The 20,640-nt window shown below is 43.7% G+C and overlaps 2 protein-coding genes across 2 annotated transcripts in view; both read left to right on the top strand.

The window, feature by feature from the left end:
- Positions 1-980: 980 nt before the first annotated feature.
- sall3b (spalt-like transcription factor 3b) lies at positions 981-10,578 on the top strand (the record flags this gene model as incomplete). Its single annotated transcript, XM_083645523.1, has 4 exons — positions 981-1,065; positions 5,513-8,530; positions 9,069-9,394; positions 10,195-10,578. The coding sequence occupies 4 exons, from the start codon at positions 981-983 to the stop codon at positions 10,576-10,578; spliced, it is 3,813 nt and encodes a 1,270-aa protein (XP_083501649.1).
- Positions 10,579-12,648: 2,070 nt separating this feature from the next.
- Positions 12,649-20,640, top strand: part of atp9b (ATPase phospholipid transporting 9B) — a 65,889-nt gene continuing 57,897 nt past the window's right edge. Inside the window, exon 1 of the mRNA XM_083646719.1 lies at positions 12,649-12,733. Coding sequence (XP_083502845.1) covers positions 12,654-12,733 — 80 coding nt within the window. The 5' untranslated portion in view covers positions 12,649-12,653. The remainder of the gene's footprint in view (positions 12,734-20,640) is intronic.

Below are 20,640 nucleotides of genomic sequence, written 5' to 3' on the forward strand. Positions count from 1 at the left end.
CCAACACCTCCTGTGGGATCCTGGCAGTAGCCTATCGCAGTCGGCTCAAGGGCATCTAATGATGGACCGGAGGCGGAGGCAACTTTGCGGAATCAAGGAGAGCGCCGGTGCCTCGGACGAACCGAGGAGTCGCTCTTCCAGCGACCACCAGTTTCAGATCGCTCACATCATCTGCGACCCGAGTGCGCCTTTTTACGCACAAACTTTGAATTTACGCATGAATTGATTCGAACGAGACTGGTCACATTCTACACGAGGAGCGACCCATACGAGCATTTTCTTCATTTTTTTTTTTACAACTGGTTTTACGCACGAATTGCACCTACCACGTCGCCTATGGACCTTAATTTACGCACTTTAGAAGACGCACCCTACATCCACTTTGTTTGGATATCAAAGCCGGCTATCTTGTGTGTGAGAGGCAAGCGATTCAACCGGGACGTCCATCGACACCACAGCCAGGGAAGACAACTCAACCCGGAGCGTCTCTCTGCACACAAACTCATCCAGGGAAAGAGGTGCAGTCAAAGGAAAACAAGCCGGTGTGTGAAGCAGCCGACTGCAGACCACAGCCTCCTGCCGCTACAGACACAAAGTCAAGCCGGGAGGACCGTCCCGGAAAAAAACGCGCTTGTGAAACTCTCAGGAGTGCGCTCTCTGGCTGGTTGGAGTTGCGCGTAAAAACAGCCGCACACCGGACAGGAAGTGAACTAATTCTTATTAAACCCCCATCCCTCATTTCCATATCTAGTGTGAGTCGACTGGACCGCAGCCAATCACCCACCGAAGGGCAGCAAGAGTCGCAAAAGCATTATCCTTCCTCTCCATCATAATTACACTGACATGCGCAATCTGCACACAGGCAACACCAGCCGGTACTATCCCCTTATTTCACCGACCCCGCTCGCGTTGAAGGGTCCCATTTGTTGGTTGTAGATGAATCGGCAAAAGGCGGGAGCAACTCGGAGAGAAATATCAACATGTCCCGGCGCAAGCAAACCAAGCCACAGCACCTGAAGTCAGAGGAAGACGCACCGCAAACTGCTGGCCTCCGCTCAACAAATGGTAGGCTATGTGTGACAGACCGGGTGTCTACTGACTTTTTTTGAAAGATGCTGTTAGAGGCTGTCGATCATCAGGAGACAACAGAACTGATATCAACAAAAAACAATAAGCTATTTTCAGAAAAGCTTATGGACTTTTAATGAAAAACAAACAAACCCATATGCATCATAACTTACATTAGACTGATACTGTACTACAGTAGGCCTACTCTGATGGGCCTGGCCTGCTGTCTGTGGATTTATGTAAAAGGTGCATAAAGTCTAAAAAAAGAGGTCAACCATGCAGCTCCTGGCCCAAACATTTTATTTTACACTGCAGGCTAACATTCTTAATTTAATTGTTATTGACCTGTTTAATTAAGCTCTGAATTATGGCAAATGAAATGTTGGTAGTTTTAAAAGGTTTTGGATTATGCTGAGAAAAGAGAATTTATAGATACATTCAATTTATTTTTGATTATTATTTATTTTTACAACAAATTTATTTACAAACTTTTATGGACTAAAAAGAGTAGCTCGTTGGTGTTTGGAAAGAGGGCTTGTAGTGTAGGAGGCAAAAACACCAAAATAGCCCATATAGAACAAACATGCACTTTTACGCATGGAAATAACCAGTCTATAGGCTATTTTATTTCAAAGCGTTGTCTTGACAGATTACATGTAAATTGGAAGTCCCTGTGTTTTCACTCAAGGCCTTCCAGTCAAATATTTAAACATTAACACATACATTTTTAAGGATTTATATTACAGGCTATAATACACACAGGAGAAAAGAATCAGATATAGACTTGTTTTAACCAAAGTATATCCCTCTGTTTACATGTATTTGACATGTTTTGGTTCATAGGCTACTGTATCCAACTTGCAGATATGGAATTTATTTTTTAATTCAAGCTTATATTGATATGTGATGGATTAATTTCATAAATATGACAATCCAATATAGCCTACTGGATTGGAGATTTAATGGCTTCCAGCAGTCAGTATTTCTTAACCTTAATGTTTTACCATGAGTGTATGAAATAATCATTAATTATCAATTATCAATGAGTAATTGTTTTCCATGGCAAATAAATATATGTAGGCTTATCTCATCTTCAATCATATTGATAGCCTATGATAGGCCCAATGGGTTAGATTATTTTATTATTTCAATTAATTTATTTTGTTGTCTCCTCCTGCACCAGTAATCCTAGGTGTTAATTTGAATCTTTCATTCCGCACTTAGCAGTTGAGAATACACTGATCAGCAGCAAGAGTTTAACCATAAATTAACCTGTAAAGACAGATTTTGGATCAGATTTAGGCTAAGTGTTTCATGACTTTATCCAAATGTAGCGGATTTCAAATTGAATTCGGCCTTCCCCCTCTAAATTTGGTGCAGAACGCCTGAGTTCTCACTGACAGTCTGTTCATCTAAATTAATAAACACAAATCAAATTTATTACGATGCATTTTACGGTATGTGTAAATGTATAGACACCTTTGTTTATCTGTTCGTCCGGGTATCCCACAAGGCAAAAGCCCTGTAAAATATTTTTTCATGCGTTAATTCAACATTTAATCATCATGGTTCTTGTGCCATGTTTTTCTACATAATGTTATGTCACTACTTCGGTGTTATTTGTGGCTGTGACGAGGTGCTGAGTGTGGAGAGGCCCTCTCCCCAGCAGGCCTCCCACAGCCTTCACATGGGCTTTGATTGAGCCTGCTGACTTAACCTTTGTCCGCATCAGCCTGCTAGGGGCAAGTGCTCCGTGTCTGGATCATAATACAATTAGTACATCTGAACCGCTGACCCCTGAAGCCTACAGGTCACACAGAGAGGCCATAGGCTATAAGTCTGTGCTCAGTGTCGGTTTGGCTTTTCGGCTGCGTTGATGACGTTTTCTTCCATCGCCACGAAAAATATAAGTAGTCTAGGCTATAAATCAGTTTTGCCTTCTTAAGCGGATGGATAGAATGATTTCTGAGGTTGAAATCAATTTCCATCAGTGTTTGATATTTCAAAATATATTTATAGTTTGAGATACTCACAAACTCTTTTCTGTTGTCTCTGTGTTTGTTTGGGGTTTTGTGGAAGTAAATCTTCCACACCAGACAAAACCCCTGAGCTAAAAGTGAGAAAGCGTTTGCGCTCTCTTGTGCTTGCTGAATCGCCTTGGTGATCTTGAGACCACCCACTTGGTGAGGCAGCGACTCTGCTTATTGACTTTTGACTTGGTCTATACGTTTCAATAGATATTACTCCGTCAACTCTCTTTCCCCTCGTCTCCTCTGAGAAGAAAACCAGTAAAGATCAGTTAGTGGAAGTATAGATCTTAAGATGTTTGGAGGTGTCAGTTAGTATTAACTGACCTGCTTGTTCACTCTGTGGAGGAATGCAGAAACTGTGTTTGCAGTGGGAATGTGTGTGAGTGTATTGGTGTATTTAGAGATGAATGAATGATATCATTTTAGTTCATGTGGCAAAAAAGTGGTGAAACCTGGAGATTATTGAAGTGTATTGACCACCACTCAAATCACAAACACACACGTAAACACACAAACACACACACACACACACACACACACACACACACTCGCATGTGTGCGCACGTATGTGCACACACAAACACGTGTGTATTCCTGCACAAACATACACATTTGAATTGCTTTTAAGTCTGCACACATGTACTGTATGTGCAAGAACATGAAAAGAAACATGCAAATAGCCTACAATATGTTTTGTAGAACTTGACAGTTTAATGTGTCAGAGAGAGAGAGAGACACACACACACACACACACACACACACACACACACACACACACACACACACACACACACACACACACACACACACACACACTTCAAAATCATAACGTCCTTCTTTAAGATGATGTGAATTAATATTGCAGTAAATTATTTTATTTGAAAATATATATATTGATCATGACCAAAATAATCGACCCCAATATTTAACAAAAAAGGTTTGAATGAATCTGATGTCATATTTACACCTGCCTCACTCCACCCACCTCTCTCGCTACCCTCCTTTTAAAGAAGTGAAGTCAAACAGAACGAGGGAAGTCTAAGTGTATGTAACCATAATTTACTATTAATTTGCCAGAATCTCTCCATCTGGTCTTGCTGTCTGTTTCCTAATGGGGCAAAGCCTGAACAGATGCAGCAGTGATTCTCAATCTAAAATCTGTTCAGCAGGGACATTACATATCAGCTCTACTGAAGTAGGAAAATATGATGTCAAAAGATCATCATCAAAAATCGAAATAATTTTCTAATGCACATTCGTCTTTCTGAAAATGTGTATTTGAATGTATAACGAATGGTATAGATTTAATCCAATTTAGTCAAAAAGTAACAATGGATTCAGATGATGAATTACAACTCTCAAAGTTAATAATGAGAATGGAAAATATATGTTGTCGAGCTCATAATGTTACTCATATGAGGATAGGGGCTATTGGTTTGTTTCTCTTTTCTTTCTTTATTCCACTTTCCTCTAAATGTGGAATATGTTTATTAAATTATCTTACATGCCATCTAGATATTCTGCGTATAGTTTATACAGAAATAACATCAAGCTGCCTTTGGAAGATTTTAGCTTCAGAATTTAAGTCTATTAAGAATATTACAGAGATTGCCTGCATGCTGTTGTTTGCCGTACTGCTAATTTTGTTCTGGAAATTAGGGAAAAAAAAAAAAATTGTCTGGGGCAGAGCTTGGTCAAATTGCATAATAATTATAATAACGAATAATTTGGAACATTTGTTTCAACCTGTTTGGACTATCAAATGGCTGGAGCTTTCCTTAAAGAACAAAACAATTATTGTCAGAAATGTTCAGCGGGAAAGTCAAGTGTACGTTTCTGTGATTGTCAACATACACCTCACACTATGTGAATCGCCCTAACTCCACCCATCTGGTACTCTTCGCAGGGTAAAACAAACACAAAGAATATTATGTGCCTTATATTTGACCAACATGTGGTAAGGGTCCAATTTGTGGCCACAGATGTGACACTATACTGAATTATACAAATGCACTGGAAATCAATATACTCTATGGAATTTCATTAGCTGTCTGGAGACACAATGAGATGTCAGATAACTTTATTGAATTTTATTGATTTCTTTTTAAAAAGAATATTAACATCTGAAAACAAGGAGAATGAATAGCACTCAACCTCTATGAGATAAATCACGGGGGCTGCCGCACTTTTCATTTTGTAGCTTCTGAAGTTGCATCACATTAACGCTTCACTGCTGTGCTCACACTGTACACACACACAACTATGAACAATTACAAAGTTGGAGAACTTGATTTCATTTAATATGGTAGCCACTAGCCACTCTAAGCAATGAATTCGTGATAAAAGGACTGTTTGTCCTTTTTGCTAAAGTATCACTATAATAACTTCTTTATCTCGCTTTTCTCCGTTTTCAGGCATCTTGGAAGGCATGGAGAGAGAGGAGATGAATGCAGGTGAAAGCCGCCATGGCAGTGGGGAAACGCACATCTGTGAGAAGTGCTGCGCAGAGTTCTTCACTTGGACCGAACTCAGCGAGCATCAGACGGTCTGCACCGAGGACCCGACGGTGCTGATAGTGAAAGGCCACGAGGGGATGCCTGTTCCAGAGGAGTCTCCTTTTGGACCCTCCCCGGTTCCCAGCATGGCACCCAGCGACTTGACCGCCGCGGACTCCACGGACGGGGGCTTTGAGCTGGGAGAGGCGCTGGTGGTGAATGACAACGACAGCCTGGACAATCTAGAGGAAGGGAGGGAGCGTGATGATGAAGCCATGGAGCTTGAGCATCGTCCACAGGACAAACACCCAGCAGCCACCTCCAGCCCCCGGCCCCCGGATCCCGCTGAGTCTGTCGCCTCCCCTCAGGTGTCGGCTGCTGCCAGCTACGGCATGCCGAGTACAAATGTGACGCTGGAGATCCTCCACAGCACGAGGGTGGCTGTGGCTCAGTTCTCACAGGGAATAGGCAGCAGTGGCCCGGGAGGGAAGGCGGCTTCGGCAGCCATCCCCGTCATCCTGGAGCACCTGCTGGCTCTGCAGCAACAGCAGGTCCACCAGCTGCAGCTTATCGAGCAGATCTGCAGCCAGGTAGCCGTCATGAACAGACAACCCACACAGGCAGCGTTGAACCCGGTCTCTAGAGCGCTGTCTCTGGCGCCGAACCCGTTCCCCTCTCAAGGCATCATCCCGCCTCCACCCATCCTCCCACTGTCGGGAACAATGCCCTCAGCCATCAACGGACAGGCCTCTGTCTCGTTGTCGTCTGTGCTCGAGAAGTCACAATGTCTCTCCTCACAGACTATATGCGGCCAGTCCACCTTTAGAGATGTCAGGTGTACGTCGGCCTCCTCGCAAAACCCCCCGCCGCCCCCCTCCAGCTGCAGCAGCAGCAGCAGCAGCATTTCCGCGTTACTGCCTCCGTACGCCGGCTCGCACACGAGCAGCATCAGCTGCACTCAGACACTGAGCTCGTCCGGCCCGCTGTCCCTGGGCCCGGGCGGCCTCCTCCTCGGCTCATCCTCCAGCCTGCCGTTTCTACCTCAGAGCCCCCCCAGCGGCGTCATCTTCCCCAACCCCTTGGCGAGCATCGCCGCCACGGCCAATGCACTTGACCCGCTCGCGGCCCTGATGAAGCACAGGAAGGGGAAACTGCCCAGCGTCTCCTTGTTCGAAACCAAGCCCGGCCCGGAGGAGCCCTTCTTCAAGCATAAATGCAGGTTCTGTGCCAAAGTGTTTGGCAGCGACAGCGCCCTGCAGATCCACCTGCGCTCCCATACGGGTGAGCGGCCCTTCAAATGCAACATCTGCGGCAATCGCTTCTCCACCAAAGGGAATTTAAAGGTCCACTTCCAGCGGCATAAAGAAAAGTATCCCCATATTCAGATGAACCCCTACCCTGTGCCAGAGTATCTAGACAATGTGCCAACAAGTTCAGGCATTCCCTATGGAATGACATTCCCGCCAGAAAAGCCAGGTTCCTCATGGCTGGATAGCAAACCTGTTGTAGCAACTCTGGCCGCCCCTATGGGTCTTCCGCTTTCCTCCACTCTTACCAGTATAGGAAGCTCAAATGACCCTGTAAGTGTAACACCATCCGTTAAATCTCCCTACCGGCCGGCCTCGGCTGAATGTGCGTCTTTGTCACCTAATCGTATAGGCAGCGAGCCTCATTTCCCTCCTGTGTCAGAGTCTCCACAGTGTCACCGCCAGACAGAAGCCTCCAATATACTGAGAACAGAGGGGGTACACCTGGCCCAAAACTGCACCCTGAGACTGAGGGCCAGCGCAATTACCGTGGCAACAAGCACCACCACCCCGACTGTAGCCACCACGCCCGAACCCGCTGCCCCGGTATCCCCCGTCTCCAGCTCCCCCTCGCCCCCCTCGTTCAACTCGGAGGAGATGAGCTTCTCCTCCTCCGGCGGCTTCCTGGACTCTATGCAAACGTCGGAGACCTCAAAGCTCCAGCAGCTGGTGGAGAACATTGACAAGAAGATCTCAGACCCCAACCAGTGTGTCCTCTGTCACCGCGTGCTCAGCTGCCAGAGTGCGCTGAAGATGCACTACCGCATCCACACCGGCGAAAAGCCCTTTAAATGCAAGGTGTGTGGCAGGGCGTTCACCACCAAAGGCAACCTGAAGACCCACATCGGTGTCCACAGAGAAAACCCCCCGCTTCGGATACAACACTCGTGTCCCATCTGCCAGAAGAAGTTCACCAACGCCGTTGTTCTCCAGCAGCACATCCGTATGCACATGGGAGGGCAGATCCCAGACTCCTCCTTCATGGAGGACGGCGACGACATCTCCTTCAACGAGAGGAACTTTGACAGCCTCAGCAGCAATGACAATGACCTCATCGATGACATTTCAATGGACGACGATAATGAGGAAGAGGAAGAGGAGATGGAAAATATGGAGGAAGCTGTAAGTCTGAAGCCCTTCAGCTCCGTCTGTAATTCCCCTCCCAGGTCCTCGGCCATAGTTTCAAGTATAGCAGCGTTGGAGAACCAAATGAGGATGATAGACTCCACCGTAAGCCTAAACCACTCCTTCGGCATAAAGTCACTGACTAATGGTTTTATGGACAGGGGCCATCTCGCTATCAACTTCTCTTTGACGGAGAAAAAGGTGGAGAGTTGTAACACAGTCAGCCCAAATGTGTCTGAATCCTCCAGGTCACCTCATGTATCGGCATCTCCTGTACAAAGCAAATCTGAAGGCATGGCTCAGATCAAATCTCCGACGGCAAACAGCAGCAGGCCAGAATCTCTGGAGCTTTTGGCAGCCTCCGTGAAGAGGGAGCAATCTGACTCTCCTACCTCTGCGGCAGCTGTCGCGGCCCAGGAGCTGAGGGGGATGCAGGCCAGCAAACTGTGGGTGAAGGAGGAGAGTCCTTACGCTACTATGCCATTCCAGCTGAGCAGAGAGCGAGGTAAAGTGATACAAAGTCGTACTACATCCATGCAGTGATTAGAAATGATGATCATGTATGCAGTGGTACCCAAACTGGGGTACACGTACCCCTAGGGGTACGTGGAGGTACTACAGGGGGTACTTGAGAGAAAGGGGAAAATGGAAAAATGTAAGAAAGAAAATCTGGAAAATAAACGAAACGTTAAAATGCATCTGCTCAGGAGGCACGAATTGGAATTATTTCAGGCCATCTCTTATTTTGGAATGTTTATTCTTCAAAAAGGTGGGTTATCATTCATTCATCGCATCAAATGCTATAGTTTTCTCTTGCGCTTTTCTAAGCAACATTTTGTAATGGGGTAAAGGGGGTATTCAGAAATCAAGAAACGGGGGGTACTGAAGCCAAAAAAGTTTGAGATCCACTGATGTATTGTGGCCTACAAAACACGTTATTTCTTTTCAGGACATCCCACTAATATTGTTGAAAGTGTGCAGAATGTTGGCTTTAATCTGTAATCATTGTGTTTCATAAAACAACTCCCATTGTCTCGTTTCAGCTGCCGGTCAAAGCATTCCAGGCCTGGTGAGCAGCACTTCATCGGGCGTGATCAAAACTGAGATGAATGGACACAGTCAACCAAGGAACCCATCCTTCAACCTCCACGTCCCTCCGCCTTACCCGTCTGTGGGCAGCCCCGGGATGACCTCGCTGCTCGGCGCTGCTCCCCCTCGCCGCACGCCCAAGCAGCACAACTGCAACGCGTGCGGGAAGAACTTCTCCTCGGCCAGCGCCCTGCAGATCCACGAGCGCACGCACACCGGGGAGAAACCCTTCGTCTGCTCCATCTGCGGCAGAGCTTTCACCACCAAAGGCAATCTGAAGGTAGAGGAGGGATATTGTTTAGGGTTTCGTCTGATATATCGGTTTGTTGAGATATTGTCAGATATTGGCTTTTTATTACATATCGGCTGTTTGTCCACTGCCACTATGAGGGAGATTCCTTCCTAAGCACAGCTACAATAAACAGCCTAAACCCTCCAATACAATTTTATTTTCTTTGCACATTTGAAAATTGTATTTTCTATGTTCAATTATGTTTGTTGTTGTTGTTGTTTTTCATTTAAAGGCCTGGTTTGTGTCCCATTATGGTCTAAAAAAAATGCTGTTTCAGCCAAGAATAAAATTCTGGGCGAAATAAATGGCATGAAGGAGGTCAAATTTAAATATAATGAATATCAGTAAAACATCGTCTGTCAGTGACTTGAGTCTAAAAAAAACGGTGTCAGTATTGGCCTTCAAAAACCTACAGGGATGCAAACTAGTCACCTGTTCGGTGACAGTCACCTTTTTCATCCCAAAATCGGACGCTTGAGTGAATGATTTTTAGTGGTTTTGTGTCTGCCACCTTTTTCACTCTCTAAACTCAATTTCCCCTCGGGGGATCAATCAAGTTTTTCTGATTCTGATTTATGAGTTTTCATCCGTGACCTATTATCGGTGGAACCCCAGTATTGTCAGGTCTCGCAATCTCTTCTAAACAAAGTTCAAACTGCAAAAGTTGTCCATGAAATGCTTTTTTTTGGTCAGAAATATATATTTACTGATCAGTTTCATATCGAGTGTTTGGTCAAACTTAGCATTTCTAAAGGCCTAAAACTTCTCGTTTCTCGACTCACTTCCAGGTTCATATGGGCACTCACATGTGGAACAACGCCCCGGCCAGGAGAGGCCGGCGCCTGTCGGTGGAGAACCCCATGGCCCTGCTGGGTGGAGAAGCCATGAAGCTGGGAGAGATGTTTCAGAAGGACCTGGCGGCTCGAGCCATGAATGTAGACCCTGGATTTTGGAACCGCTATGCGGCCGCTATCACCAACGGCCTGGCCATGAAGAACAACGAGATCTCAGTGATTCAGAATAGAAGCATCCCTCAGCTTCACCCTATGACTGCAGGCATGGACAGAGTGAGCGCCGGAGGAAGCCCTCTAGGGAAGACAGGCATGGACCTGGGAACTAATAGGCATTTTTCTATGTTGATTGACGACAGTAAAGAAATTGGGATCAATTGAATATAGGTGATTGCTGAAGAAAATACATTATGCAAACTATTATGGAAGTTGAAATATTTGTAAAACCTTGTTCTTATATGTATTGTATTATATATAGTCTTAAAAAAGAACTTTTTATCAATTGACAGAACATAGTAGGCTATTCACATTTTATTTTATTTCGCAGTCAATGTGATATTTTCCCCTATACAGTAATATTATTATTATTATTATTACATAAATTGATTCATTTGTATATGAGAATTCCTTGGTGCTGACCTGGGAGACTTGATGTTACTCTAAAGAGGGGGACTGAAGAATCAGCTATCTCCTCTTAACAGCTGCCCAACGCTGCTAGCTGGTGCAAAGCACAAAATATTCCTAGAAATACCCATAATTCTAAGTTGCAATGATCTCTCTTAACATTATGATGAAGAAGTCTCATTCTTACACAACTGTTGGTCAGAATAAAAACTAGAACAAACAACATGTCTGTTCAATTCACTACCTCATCCTGTTTTACAGTCTGTAGGGTTAAGATGACATGAAATGTCCCTGTGTTTAAACACTGAATAGAGTTGACTTACAGTATAATGATGTCATTTAACAAATTACGTAATATAATTTACAGCTGAGTAAAATGTTCTGGATTGAGGTCTTTTATTTCATTGAGATTGAGATGCATGTCACCAGGAACTGCTTCTGCTATATATATATTTCTCTGACCTTATGCATTGTGTCACTCTCTCAGCAAGGACGTTTTTACCACCCCTTATAAATTATTTTGTCTGCAAACAATCCATTCATGTATCATGTCAAATAGGAGAGGATCAAGTACTGTACAGATGCACACTCATAAACAGAATGTATTTGTTAACACCTTGTTTCTGTGTTTTCTTCTTATTTTTCTGCATGTTGCGGGTCTGCAGTAAGTAGGCTAATTTCACATTATTCTCATTCTGCTCCCTTCTCAATAGCCATATTCCACAACACTGTATCTTGGAAAAAATGTTAACTAAATTAATTTTATTTTAATCTGATGCACTCAATCATTTTCAGAGTAGGCTAGGTAGGCTATTATTATTATTATTATATTTTTTTCCAAATGGTATACTTATACAGGTGGCCTACATCTCCAGCTGTGAGAGGATACAGACTATTTTTCTAGTGCGTGTCAAAGCAATGGAAGTTTCTCACAGTAGGTAAATGGTCATTTCAAATTCTGTGTGGCCAAAACATACAGAATAAAAATACTTTACTTGTCTGTTTCAGAATATTGTATTGAGTTAAATAAAAGGTTAAGACTAGATGAAGTATGATAAAGTGTGTTTTCCCCAAGTATGAACTTAAGAAAAATGGAAGGGGAGATAGAGGGATGAAGAAGACATTGAAGTATGAGTTAAGTACTTTGGTCTTGAGTTATGGGGCATATAAAGGCTTGAAAATATTGGCCCACTCTCACCTTTCTCCCTCTCCTGTTTACATTCTAAAGCCGCAGCAGATATTTTAGTCACATGGACACACAATATGTTTCAGTATAATTTTATCAGAAACTATACCTTTTATTTTTTGTTTTGATTTATTATTAGGGTGACCATAATGAATTGATATGCTGCCTTCAAGTCCTCCCCACGCCTCGTCAGTGTGTAGTGTGTTTGGTTCAGAATTAAATAATAACAAAACATAATAAAATATACCGTAATAATAACCTGGAACGCTACAATAATATAACAAAAATATACATTGTGGCTATGTTTTTAGTACAAATCTGTTGTATGTAAATCAAGTGGCAAGAAAATGCACATCAGATCCAGAAATCTATCAAACAGAAATACACAATATAGCCTACATTTATTTGTATTTTCTTTGACTAGGCTATAATAGCCTACCAAATAACGTTAATAACCTACAAAATACATATTTCACTATTAGCTGCTGCCGGTGAAAAGGCCATGCTCTGCCACTGTCACATAATGGTTTGGTCGTTTGTATCCATTGACTGTATCACAATGGGTCGTACGGTATTTCTGCACAGCACTTGAACGCGGCATACGTCCCTGTGTGTATGACGTCATGATGTGTACTGCCCAGCCAAGATGGCTGACAGCATCCCGTTGAATCCAGTGCGGCTGAACTCGAGAAGAACCCCGTATTATAACTCAGCGAGACTTTCAAGGTATGGAGGAGCGAGACTGTTTCTTTGGTCGCGAACTGAAGAAGCGGTTATTTGTCAGACATTTTCATTTGGCAGGCTCGGTGATATTTGCTCGCTGGGTCGTGGCTGTTGGCGTTAGCTTGTGCTAGCTTTGCTGTTGTCAACGACACTGACAGGTCCCTCGTCTCGTTTGACAGTTGGTCTGTTTTGCTCGCTCCGTTATCGATAAAGCTACGAATCTAACGTCACATTTACCACCGAATACTTGTACAATATAACACATAGTGTCACTACTTCATTTGTGACAAATAAGTTAGCATACGTTACGTTGATGAGAAAGAGAGTTGCTCCAGTCCCCATGCCTCTTAAAGTCACATGACAGCTTCTGTTTTCTTTTCAAGATTTCAACAAAGTTATTCACTCTTCGTTAAAGTTTCGTTACATATAGTCACCAAATGGTGACTACACCAGCTTATTGTACATGTTTCTGATTGAACCGTACAGGACTGGACGAAGATTGTAAAGCCAAAGGAATGGACAGGAAGTGAACTAGGCGCATGACCAGGTACTAACGGTACTTACACAGGCCAAGGAAGGAGTACAGTAGCTCCCAATAATGATAGATAGGATGTTGCAAAACAGTCACTGCGCAGTTTCCCTTGTATAAATAGCTCACCACAAATGTCTCCCAAACTGATTGTGAAGAAACATTATTCACAACACACCTGTTATCTATCCTAGCAGCACAATGTGTGGAACTATGTCGTGTGAAACTCTCTAGGTTGTCTCATTCAGGATTTAAGATTCACTGTAATAGCCACAGCAAGTAATCCATTACATTACATTACATTTCGTCATTTGGCAGACGCTTTTATCCAAAGCGACTTACAATAACACACCTTTTGTCAGCAATAGAGCAATCAACTATGGAGCACAGTCTATGACAACTACAAGTCCTGAAGGAACAGTGGTACGAGTTTAGTTTAGGATTATATATATATATATATATATATATATATATATATATATATATATATATATATATAATCTTTTTTTAATAGAAAGAGAGAGAAAGAAGTTAGATCAAGAAGGGCCCTTTAGTCTTTTCCGAAAGATCGGCAGTGATTCAGCAGTCCTGACCGAAGGTGGCAGCTCGTTCCACCATTGGGGTGCCAGGGACGAGAAGAGTTGAGATCGGGATGAGCGACTTTTGAGCCCCCGTAGTGAAGGAGGAGCGAGGCGCCCTGCACTGGTGGAGGAGCAAAGGGAGCGGCGAGAGGTTTGGAACCTGACCATAGATTGCAGGTACAGGGGAGCTGACTGGTGTACTGCCCTGTAGGCCAGTACCAGTGTCTTGAATTTGATGCGAGCTGAGATGGGAAGCCAGTGGAGGTCCCGGAAGAGGGGAGTGACATGAGAGAATTTGGGTTGGTTGAATACCAGACGGGCTGCAGCGTTCTGAATGAGCTGAAGCGGTCGGATGTCGGTGGCAGGTAGGCCAGCCAGGAGCACGTTGCAGTAGTCCAGGCGAGGGATGATAAGTGACTGGACCAGGAGTTGAGTCGCTTCTCTTGTGAGGAAGGGATGGATTTTGCGGATGTTGTAGAGGGAGAACCTACAGGAGCGTGCTGTCGCAGCTATGTTGGCTGAGCAAGACAGCTGGTTGTCGAGGATCACCCCAAGGTTCTTAGCTGTTTGGGAGGGCAGTACAGTGGTGTTATCGATGGAGATGGAGAGATCTGCGAGAGGACAGTCTTTCCCTGGGAGGAAGAGTAGCTCTGTCTTACCAAGGTTGAGCGGTGGTGGGCAGACATCCAGTCGCCAATGTCCTTGAGACATGCAGAGATGCGAGCCTCGATTTGAGTGTCAGAGGGGGGGAAGGAAAGGAAAAGTTGGGTGTCATCAGCATAGCAGTGATAAGAGAAGCCATGAGAAGAGATCACATAGGCAAGAGATCTGATATAGAGAAGGAAAAGTAAGGGGCCCAGGACTGAGCCCTGGTAATCCGATTACAAACAAGGAATTTAGTGTAGTAAGTATGTAGGGCAGCGGTCACATCAATAGTAGAAGACAAAGCATACGGAAAAACAATCACAAAATAGAACAAAATATAAAGTGCAGTCCTTTAAAGTGACGTATGGTATGATTGATGGGTGGCGGCAGGATAATGTCAGTGGGGGGGGGGGGGGGGCTTATTCGCAGGGGCTTTCGGATCTCGTTGAAGAGGCGGATGGCAGTTGGGAAGAAGCAGTCCCAATGACAAGAGGTTCTGGTTCTGCCAGCCCTCAGTCTTCTGCCAAGGGGGAGGGCAGCAAAGGGTTCATGACCTGGGTGGGAGGGGTCGGCCATGATGTCCTTGAGGGCAGCAGCAGCATACCAGACAGTAATGGGAGGAGGTGAGGATGGACTTTACCATCGGTGGAGGTGTAAAAGCGCCAACGCTGCCTTTAGCGCCTTGAACTTCCTCAGCCGCCGCAGGAAATACATCGTCTGTTGTGCCTTCTTGGTGAGAGCTCTGATGATGATGATGATGATGGCTTATTGCTGAAACAGAAATGCGTGTGTCGTTTGTGCCTAGAGCTGCCCATTTACAGATAATTAAAATACAAAAGGACTTTATTGAGTGCTGGATTTTCTTTCTTCAAATATTAAGATGTGTATCTATCCCAACACTCTCTGACATCACCACAGTTTATGGGGAAACACCTCGTGCTCTTAATAAGAAGAAATAATGCAATACTTGAGTGAGGTTTGTTGTCAGGAAAATAGTTTTTGTTTGCTCCCTCCATAGGGAGATGACAGTGCAGTGATACTAGAACTGATAGCGCCTCACACTGTCTTTAGTCAGGGACTCTTCAGCTGTGTTTTCTGCTGCCGGTTTGAACCCAGGCCCTTCTTAACCAATAGGCTGTCACACCCCTCTTTATCATAGGATCAGCAAAATGTTTTGTCCACAAGGCCCTCCTCGACAACACCACAGGGAGTTTTCTTTGTGTCCAGTAACAGTCACCAGAAGTTGTTAGTTTGAGGTTGTGACTGTGAGTTTGTGTTTACCACTTTAAGCATGATACACACACACTACACTACATACAGCTCACTCAATCCATGATCACATGACACTAAATCTCATGACACTTTGGGATGAGAATCACTAAGTACAGTAAATGGAGAGGACTTATCTGGATGATACTGATGCAGACAGAGCCCTGCTGACAGCCTAGTGTGCTTCACAGTATATTTCCCCCACACGTCATGCTAGGATACATAGCAGGGATGTTTACGTGACTGAGCGTCTTCTTAATCCCCCGGGGCTTTATTATGATCTGTTTGCTTGTCAAACTAAAATGTGCAGGAACTCTTAGCAGATATGACAGGTTGCACCGGCTTTTGGCATGTTGTGCGTTTGGCATGATGATAGCTGCTGTGGAGGAGGGCTGCAGTGAGAACCACTGTGAAGGGTTTGCTCTCTTAAGCTCTTAATCCCCCCCGACGCTAGTTTGATGCTTGTTCACATGTCCCATGTTTCAAAAGTCGTTCATTCATGTACAGCCAAGAGACCATTCAGGCTGCAGCCGCCGACCAACCGCTCATTTCTGTGCATCATCTGCAAGTATACTGACATTTAATTGAAGTAAGCGTTGTGTCTCCAGTCTCTTACAGACATGTGTTTATGTTTACAACTTGGATTCGTTTTTTTTTCAATAATCATTACATTTTTAATTTAATGTGTAGACCCAGTGTGTAGCTAGATTACACTAAAACATTAATAACTGAATCTGATTCTGCACGTTTTGACTAGGGGTGGGAATCGCTGAGTAGCTCACGATACGATATCGTCACGATACTTGGCCCTCGATAACGATATATCACGATACTGCGATACTGCGATACTGCGATATATTGGAAGACGATACATCACGATACCTGTGTAACAAGTGAAAAAAATACCTCTGAAGGCAAAAAATCATGTATTATGCATTTATTAGCAGAATTGACATGAACTCTCTGAGTTCACTCACTCACTCATACCATTTTCGATACCACGGAGGAAAAGTTACACATTAAGTCTTTTTATTATTACTATTAAAACAAGAAAACCTATAGGCTATAACCTACCTACCTACCTATATAATTTCTAAAAGTAGATATTAATGATCAAACATTTCCATTCATGTAGCCTACAGTAGTTATGTTTTTGTTTCAACTACAAACATAAATAAAGTCAACTTGGAAAAAAAAAAAAAAAAAAAAAAAAAAAATAATAAACATATCGATACTTGGCGGCAGTGTATCGATAACGTATCGCGGGTGGAAATATCGCGATAACGTGGGTATCGATATTTTGTCCCACCCCTAGTTTTGACATTTGTCTTGTAACCTACACTAACTACCTTCTTTCGACGCTCATATTATGATGATGTGGTTTTGTTTTTGTATGATTAGATGGGGGGGGGGGGGGGCACGATCTGTTGGCAAAATCTTGTTGGAATAAGATTTCATTTAGGATTGAGATTTGATTGATGGTAGAGGAACAGGTCGGTTCCCTTCACCTGGACTACACACTGTTAGTAGGTGGCACCAGCACATAATTTGCTGGCACCAGTATGTTGGTCTGGAAATGTATTTGCAAATAGTAATTCATCTTTCACTGTATAAATAATATCAAATATGAATGTTAATGTTGAAACGCCTAAATTTGCCATTGTGTCATTTGCCGTGTTCGGAACGGTTCACTCATTCCCTCACTCACTATTCCACATGTAGTGTTTATCTTTATCATATAGCCTAGGCCTAGAGAACTATAGAGACACTGCGTAGCGCGTCGTCATTCAGAAACCACGCCCAAGACGGGGGAAAACGGAATCCCCTCCAATCCTGGCGTTCTCCTATGGCACGTGCATGGTTGCGTGTTGCACAAAAAGGTCGTATATACGGAAGATGAACACTCCAACTTACTTCTTGACAGCTAGATCCACATTTTTCTTCTCGCCAATTCTCAATGGCTTCCTTGTTTTGCTCAGGAGTACAAAAAAACTTTAACTGGCGATTTTTATGCCTCCGCCGGCGAAGCCAGGCCGAAGGCATTATGGATCCGGGTTGTCCGTCCGTACGTACGGCCGTCCGTCCGTCCGTCCGGATGTTTGTTAACGCGATATCTGAGGAACGCCTTGACGGAATTTCATCAGATTCGCCTTAAACATTCACTTAGGCTCAAGGATGATCTGATTAGATTTTGGTGGTCAAAGGTCAAAGGTCAAGGTCACTGTGACCTCTCGAACGCCATTTTCAAGCTTGTTAACGCGATATCTGAGGAACGCCTTGACGGAATTTCATCAGATTCGCCTTCAACATTCACTTAGGCTCAAGGATGATCTGATTAGATTTTGGTGGTCAAAGGTCAAAGGTCAAGGTCACTGTGACCTCTCGAACGCCATTTTCAAGCTTGTTAACGCGATATCTGAGGAACGCCTGGACGGAATTTCATCAGATTCGCCTTAAACATTCACTTAGGCTCAAGGATGATCTGATTACATTTTGGTGGTCAAAGGTCAAGGTCACTGTGACCTCTCGAACGCCATTTTCAAGCTTGTTAACGCGATATCTGAGGAACGCCTGGACGGAATTTCATCAGATTCGCCTTAAACATTCACTTAGGCTCAAGGATGATCTGATTAGATTTTGGTGGTCAAAGGTCAAAGGTCAAGGTCACTGTGACCTCTCGAACACCATTTTCAAGCTTGTTAACGCGATATCTGAGGAACGCCTGGACGGAATTTCATCAGATTCGCCTTAAACATTCACTTAGGCTCAAGGATGATCTGATTAGATTTTGGTGGTCAAAGGTCAAGGTCACTGTGACCTCTCCAATGCCATTTTCAAGCTTGTTAACGCGATATCTGAGGAATGCCTGGACGGAATTTCATCACATTCACCTTAAACATTCAATTAGGCTCAAGGATGATCTGATTAGATTTTGGTGGTCAAAGGTCAAAGGTCAAGGTCACTGTGACCTCTCAAACGCCATTTTCAAGCTTGTTAACGCGATATCTGAGGAACGCCTGGACGGAATTTCATCAGATTCGCCTTAAACATTCACTTAGGCTCAAGGATGAACTGATTCCATTTTGGTTATCAAAGGTCAAAGGTCAAGGTCACAGTGACCTAACAAATGCCATTTTCAAGCTCGGTAACGCCATATCTCAGTAACACCTTGACTAAATTTCTTCACATTTGGCTCAAATATCCAATTCTGCAAAGAAACGCCTTGATGCAATTTCTTCCAATTTGGCTCCAACATCCACTTGGACTCAAGAATGAACTAATGGCGGAGGCATAAGTCCGCGTTGCGGTCGTTCTAGTTTACATTTGTTGTCTGTGCAGCCCACCACACAACAGCTTTTAGCTATGTTTAATTCAAGGAAAATGACGCTGGTGTGTGGAAATGAACGGAGCTTTTCCCCCGTGATGGGCGTGGCCTATTTCATGCAGTGTCTCTATGGGAAACGATCAAAGGAGTTTCGGACACTACCTCACTCTTCTCCTTTGGTAAACACGACAGCATTGCATTGTGGGCATTTTATAGTGGACTATATAGTGAATCAAATTAACGGATGAGAATTCGGGCACTAGTAAAAACTGGCGAACACACTATAGTCCACTGTTTCTGTAATAGGGAGCAGTTTGGAACAGAGCTGTTGTGTTGGATCAACATACAGTAGTGCTACAATACGTGATGATGCAGTACTAGGCAGTAGGGGTGGGAATCACCAGATGCCCACGATACGATACTGAAACGATACTTGAGTCACGATACGATAGTATTGCGATACTGCGATATTTTCGATATTGCGATATATCGATATTGCGATATATTGAATATTGCGATATTTCGATATATTGCGATTTCTTACTTTTTCAACTGCAAATGATGTCCCCAAAGGAAAACTTTGTCAACATCTGGTTTATATAAGAACAATTTTTCAGTCTGTACATCTGACTTCAACCATTTTATTGCAGCAACATTGTCAAGTAGACAGACCAACAACTTTCATAAAGTCATGTCATAGTTGCATGCACCTGACAAACTGAACTGTTTGTTACAGTCTACTTACAGTCCACCTTAACTGGATGTGTGTGTGGACTACTGTACTTATGTAGTTTTTGCAACTTCACTTCACTTACACAAAACATTTTGTGCAGCCCATTCAGTAACTGGGGAATTTGTAAATGACTGTTATGACAAAACTGTTACTTTAAAACAAAATGAAAATATGCTACCGTTTGTTTACTGCTGGCCTTGGAACTAAAGTTTATAGTAGCCCGGTGGCCTGGCATGGCCTGCAATTTTTTTTATTTTTTTATTTTTTTTGCAATATCGATACAATATCGTCAGGCAAAATATCGCGATACTGTGGTGTATCGATTTTTTCCCCCACCCCTACTAGGCAGCTTCGCTCACATCCTCTTTATACCAGATTTGATTCTGCAAACTCAGTGCTGGAGAGTTGATCTGATTGTGACATGAAAGCTTTTGCGTTGGTAAATATGTCAAATCAGGAAGTGGTTTCTCATTTGTTTTTTAACCCATTGATACCTGATGCAGCATTTGTGTGTTTATCCCTTTAAGACCGCGAACCGCGCGGTTCGCGGTCTTAAAGGGATACACACACAAATGAGGGATATACACACGCAAATTCTGCTTCAGGTATCAATGGGTTAAGCAGCAGGTCTATGCCAGACAACCGAAGCAGTTAGTCTGCCTCATCATGACAGACCTTAACCTATGTTGCACACGCCAGACTATCTGACTCTAGCTAATGCCTGGATAAACCAATGCAAAAGTGTGATTGATAGGGAAGCAACGTGGACAATGGGCCAACTGCAAATTGTAAGTAATTGGCTGGTTGGTTTACCTTAGTGGTCGACAT

This window comes from Poromitra crassiceps (genome assembly GCF_964638095.1).
Source record: "Poromitra crassiceps genome assembly, chromosome: 11".
Lineage (NCBI taxonomy): Eukaryota > Metazoa > Chordata > Actinopteri > Beryciformes > Melamphaidae > Poromitra > Poromitra crassiceps.